Source organism: Scyliorhinus torazame, chromosome 10 (genome assembly GCF_047496885.1).
Source record: "Scyliorhinus torazame isolate Kashiwa2021f chromosome 10, sScyTor2.1, whole genome shotgun sequence".
NCBI lineage: Eukaryota > Metazoa > Chordata > Chondrichthyes > Carcharhiniformes > Scyliorhinidae > Scyliorhinus > Scyliorhinus torazame.
The window spans coordinates 7,093,967-7,099,966 of NC_092716.1; the positions used below are offsets into that span (position 1 = coordinate 7,093,967).

At 71.1% G+C, this 6,000-nt stretch overlaps 1 protein-coding gene across 1 annotated transcript in view; it reads right to left on the reverse strand.

The window, feature by feature from the left end:
• The window catches only part of LOC140384787 (glucose-6-phosphate isomerase-like), a 72,574-nt gene that overhangs the window by 17,737 nt on the left and 48,837 nt on the right, over positions 1–6,000 (reverse strand). The window contains 2 exon segments of the mRNA XM_072466779.1: positions 4,260–4,295; positions 4,298–4,388. Coding sequence (XP_072322880.1) covers positions 4,260–4,295; positions 4,298–4,388 — 127 coding nt within the window.

Below are 6,000 nucleotides of genomic sequence, written 5' to 3' on the forward strand. Positions count from 1 at the left end.
CCGGCGTGGTCACACTCGCCCCGGCGTGGTCACACTCGCCCCGGCGTGGTCACACTCGCCCCGGCGTGGTCACACTCGCCCCGGCGTGGTCACACTCGCCCCGGCGTGGTCACACTCGCCCCGGCGTGGTCACACTCGCCCCGGCGTGGTCACACTCGCCCCGGCGTGGTCACACTCGCCCCGGCGTGGTCCCGCCCGCCCCGGCGTGGTCACACCCGCCCCGGCGTGGTCCCGCCCGCCCCGGCGTGGTCCCGCCCGCCCCGGCGTGGTCACACTCGCCCCGGCGTGGTCACACTCGCCCCGGCGTGGTCACACTCGCCCCGGCGTGGTCACACTCGCCCCGGCGTGGTCACGCCCGCCCCGGCGTGGTCACACTCGCCCCGGCGTGGTCACACTCGCCCCGGCGTGGTCACGCCCGCCCCGGCGTGGTCACACTCGCCCCGGCGTGGTCACGCCCGCCCCGGCGTGGTCACGCCCGCCCCGGCGTGGTCACGCCCGCCCCGGCGTGGTCACACTCGCCCCGGCGTGGTCACACTCGCCCCGGCGTGGTCCCGCTCGCCCCGGCGTGGTCACGCCCGCCCCGGCGTGGTCCCGCCCGCCCCGGCGTGGTCACACTCGCCCCGGCGTGGTCACACTCGCCCCGGCGTGGTCACACTCGCCCCGGCGTGGTCACACTCGCCCCGGCGTGGTCCCGCCCGCCCCGGCGTGGTCACACCCGCCCCGGCGTGGTCACACTCGCCCCGGCGTGGTCCCGCCCGCCCCGGCGTGGTCACACTCGCCCCGGCGTGGTCACACTCGCCCCGGCGTGGTCACACTCGCCCCGGCGTGGTCCCGCCCGCCCCGGCGTGGTCACACTCGCCCCGGCGTGGTCACGCCCGCCCCGGCGTGGTCCCCGCCCGCCCCGGCGTGGTCACGCCCGCCCCGGCGTGGTCACACTCGCCCCGGCGTGGTCCCGCCCGCCCCGGCGTGGTCACACTCGCCCCGGCGTGGTCACACTCGCCCCGGCGTGGTCACACTCGCCCCGGCGTGGTCCCGCCCGCCCCGGCGTGGTCCCGCCCGCCCCGGCGTGGTCACACTCGCCCCGGCGTGGTCACACTCGCCCCGGCGTGGTCACACTCGCCCCGGCGTGGTCCCGCCCGCCCCGGCGTGGTCACACTCGCCCCGGCGTGGTCACACTCGCCCCGGCGTGGTCCCGCCCGCCCCGGCGTGGTCACACTCGCCCCGGCGTGGTCACACTCGCCCCGGCGTGGTCACACTCGCCCCGGCGTGGTCCCGCCCGCCCCGGCGTGGTCACACTCGCCCCGGCGTGGTCACACTCGCCCCGGCGTGGTCACACCCGCCCCGGCGTGGTCCCGCCCGCCCCGGCGTGGTCACACTCGCCCCGGCGTGGTCACACTCGCCCCGGCGTGGTCACACTCGCCCCGGCGTGGTCCCGCCCGCCCCGGCGTGGTCACACTCGCCCCGGCGTGGTCCCGCCCGCCCCGGCGTGGTCACACTCGCCCCGGCGTGGTCACACTCGCCCCGGCGTGGTCCCGCCCGCCCCGGCGTGGTCACACTCGCCCCGGCGTGGTCACACTCGCCCCGGCGTGGTCCCGCCCGCCCCGGCGTGGTCACACTCGCCCCGGCGTGGTCACACTCGCCCCGGCGTGGTCACACCCGCCCCGGCGTGGTCACACTCGCCCCGGCGTGGTCACACTCGCCCCGGCGTGGTCACACTCGCCCCGGCGTGGTCACACTCGCCCCGGCGTGGTCACACTCGCCCCGGCGTGGTCACACTCGCCCCGGCGTGGTCACACTCGCCCCGGCGTGGTCCCGCCCGCCCCGGCGTGGTCACACTCGCCCCGGCGTGGTCCCGCCCGCCCCGGCGTGGTCACACTCGCCCCGGCGTGGTCCCGCCCGCCCCGGCGTGGTCACACTCGCCCCGGCGTGGTCCCGCCCGCCCCGGCGTGGTCACACCCGCCCCGGCGTGGTCACACTCGCCCCGGCGTGGTCACACTCGCCCCGGCGTGGTCACACTCGCCCCGGCGTGGTCCCGCCCGCCCCGGCGTGGTCACACTCGCCCCGGCGTGGTCACACTCGCCCCGGCGTGGTCACGCTCGCCCCGGCGTGGTCCCGCCCGCCCCGGCGTGGTCACACTCGCCCCGGCGTGGTCCCGCCCGCCCCGGCGTGGTCACACCCGCCCCGGCGTGGTCCCGCCCGCCCCGGCGTGGTCACACTCGCCCCGGCGTGGTCACACTCGCCCCGGCGTGGTCACACTCGCCCCCGGCGTGGTCCCGCCCGCCCCGGCGTGGTCACACTCGCCCCGGCGTGGTCCCGCCCCGCCCCGGCGTGGTCACACTCGCCCCGGCGTGGTCCCGCCCGCCCCCGGCGTGGTCACACTCGCCCCGGCGTGGTCACACTCGCCCCGGCGTGGTCCCGCCCGCCCCGGCGTGGTCACACTCGCCCCGGCGTGGTCCCCGCCCGCCCCGGCGTGGTCACACTCGCCCCGGCGTGGTCACACTCGCCCCGGCGTGGTCACACCCGCCCCGGCGTGGTCACACTCGCCCCGGCGTGGTCACACTCGCCCCCGGCGTGGTCACACTCGCCCCGGCGTGGTCCCGCCCGCCCCGGCGTGGTCACACTCGCCCCCGGCGTGGTCACACTCGCCCCGGCGTGGTCACGCTCGCCCCGGCGTGGTCCCGCCCGCCCCGGCGTGGTCACACCCGCCCCGGCGTGGTCACACTCGCCCCGGCGTGGTCACACTCCCCCGGCGTGGTCACACTCGCCCCGGCGTGGTCCCCGCCCCCCGCCCCGGCGTGGTCACACTCGCCCCGGCGTGGTCCCGCCCCGCCCCGGCGTGGTCACACTCGCCCCGGCGTGGTCACACTCGCCCCGGCGTGGTCACACTCGCCCCGGCGTGGTCACACTCGCCCCGGCGTGGTCACACCCGCCCCGGCGTGGTCCCACCCGCCCCGGCGTGGTCACACTCGCCCCGGCGTGGTCACACTCGCCCCGGCGTGGTCCCGCCCGCCCCGGCGTGGTCCCCGCCCGCCCCGGCCGTGGGTCACACCCGCCCCGGCGTGGTCACAACTCGCCCCGGCGTGGTCACACTCGCCCCGGCGTGGTCACACCCGCCCCGGCGTGGTCACACTCGCCCCGGCGTGGTCACACTCGCCCCGGCGTGGTCACACTCGCCCCGGCGTGGTCACACTCGCCCCGGCGTGGTCACGCCCGCCCCGGCGTGGTCACGCTCGCCCCGGCGTGGTCACGCCCGCCCCGGCGTGGTCACACTCGCCCCGGCGTGGTCACACTCGCCCCGGCGTGGTCACACTCGCCCCGGCGTGGTCCACACTCGCCCCGGCGTGGTCACACTCGCCCCGGCGTGGTCACACTCGCCCCGGCGTGGTCACGCTCGCCCCGGCGTGGTCACGCTCGCCCCGGCGTGGTCACGCTCGCCCCCGGCGTGGTCACACTCGCCCCGGCGTGGTCACACTCGCCCCGGCGTGGTCACACTCGCCCCGGCGTGGTCACACTCGCCCCCGGCGTGGTCACACTCGCCCCGGCGTGGTCACACTCGCCCCGGCGTGGTCACACTCGCCCCGCGTGGTCCCACCCGCCCCGGCGTGGTCACACTCGCCCCGGCGTGGTCACACTCGCCCCGGCGTGGTCACACTCGCCCCGGCGTGGTCCCGCCCGCCCCCGGCGTGGTCACACTCGCCCCGGCGTGGTCACACTCGCCCCGGCGTGGTCACACTCGCCCCCGGCGTGGTCCCGCCCGCCCCGGCGTGGTCACACTCGCCCCGGCGTGGTCACACTCGCCCCGGCGTGGTCCCGCCCGCCCCGGCGTGGTCACACCCGCCCCGGCGTGGTCACGCTCGCCCCGGCGTGGTCCCGCCCGCCCCGGCGTGGTCACACCCGCCCCGGTGTGGTCCCGCCCGCCCCGGCGTGGTCACACTCGCCCCGGCGTGGTCACACTCGCCCCGGCGTGGTCACACTCGCCCCGGCGTGGTCACACTCGCCCCGGCGTGGTCACACCCGCCCCGGCGTGGTCCCGCCCCGCCCCGGCGTGGTCACACTCGCCCCGGCGTGGTCACACTCGCCCCGGCGTGGTCACACTCGCCCCGGCGTGGTCCCACCCGCCCCGGCGTGGTCACACTCGCCCCGGCGTGGTCCCACCCGCCCCGGCGTGGTCACACTCGCCCCGGCGTGGTCACACTCGCCCCGGCGTGGTCACACTCGCCCCGGCGTGGTCACACCCGCCCCGGCGTGGTCACACTCACCCTGGTGTATCAGCTGGTAGAATGCGTGTTGCCCATGGTTCCCGGCTCGCCCCACACGATAGGCCCAGTGTTGTAATCCACCCGAGTACCTTTGCTGGTGATGTACTTGCCATTAGATTCCATATCCCCCTAGAAAAATCAGAGAGAGCGAGAGAGAGAGCGAGAAAGGGGCGGTGAGAGAGAAAGACACGGCAAGAGAAAGGAGTGGCGACAGAGCGAGAGAGAGAGGGAGGGGGAGGCGGAGAGAGGGAGAGGCAGAGAGAGGGAGGGAGAGGCAGAGAGAGGGAGGGAGAGGCGGAGAGAGAGAGAGGGAGAGGTGGCGAGAGGGAGAGGGAGAGGCGGAGAGAGGGAGAGGCAGAGAGAGGGAGGGAGAGGCAGAGAGAGGGAGGGAGAGGCGGAGAGAGAGAGAGGGAGAGGTGGCGAGAGAGAGAGGGAGAGGCGGAGAGAGGGAGAGGCAGAGAGAGGGAGGGAGAGGCAGAAAGAGGGAGGGAGAGGCGGAGAGAGAGAGAGAGATTAGTGGATTGTTCACTCGCTCAACCCGCTATTGCTGAGGCAGCAACAACAATACAGAGTTATTGAGCTTTAAACTGGCTCGTAGTTGGCAGGTGCTTCACCCCCGGGGCAGATGTCCTCTTGATGCACCAACCTGGTAAACCTGCCTCAAACTGCCCCCAAACCCCTGCCACACCTTCCTTTGCTGTTATTGGCCTAAGCCTCTGTCAATCAAACAAAACATAACAAACAGGAGGTGGACAATTAGCCCGTCCAGCTGCTTGTACCAGACAATAAAATCACAGCGGATCGTCTAACTCAATCCCGCCCACTCCCCATATCCTCCAATTCTCCCAGTGTCCAATATTCTACAAATTTCTGTCATGAAAATACTCAACATCTGAACAGTCACAGCAGAGACTGGGGAGAGAGCAGACGATGTAGGGGCAGAAGTAGACCATTCGGCCATCGAATCTCCTCCACCATTCAATGAGATCATGCCTGACCTGATATAATCCTCATCTCCTCTCTGTCTCGCTCCTCTCTGTCTCTCCTTCTGCCTCTCTCTCAAGCAGTAGAGGCTCCTTCATTAAATGTTTTTAAGATAAAGATAGATCGTTTTTTGAAGAATAAAGGGATTAAGGGTTATGGTGTTCGGGCTGGAAAGTGGAGCTGAGTCCACAAAAGACCAGCCATGATCTCATTGAATGGTGGAGCAGGCCTCGAGGGGCCAGATGGCCGACTCCTGCTCCTAGTTCTTATGTTCCCACCTTATTCCCATAACCTTCAATTCCGTCACTGATTAAAAATCTGTCTGTCTCAGCTTTGAACATACGTAATGACCCGGCCTCCACAGCTCTCTACGGTAAAGAATTCCACAGATTCACTCCCCTCTGAGAGAAGAAATTCCTCATCTGTCTGAAATGGGTGACCAAATCCCAAATTTGGAGATGATACAAGAATAGGTGGGAGTGTGCTGTGAGGAGGACGCAGAGATGCATAGCGAGAGGGTTTGAGTATAGGAATAGAGATGATTTACTGCAATTGTACAGGGCATTGGTGAGGCCACACCTGGAGTATTGTGGGCAGTTTTGGTGTCCGTATCTGAGGAAGGATGTTCTTGCTGTGGAGGGAGAGCAGCGAAGGTTTACCAGACTGATTCATGGATGCTCAGCCAGGATGAGAATGAATAAATCTCACCTCTTGCCTTCCCACCTATTTTTGAGTCATCTGCAAACTTGGCAATAGT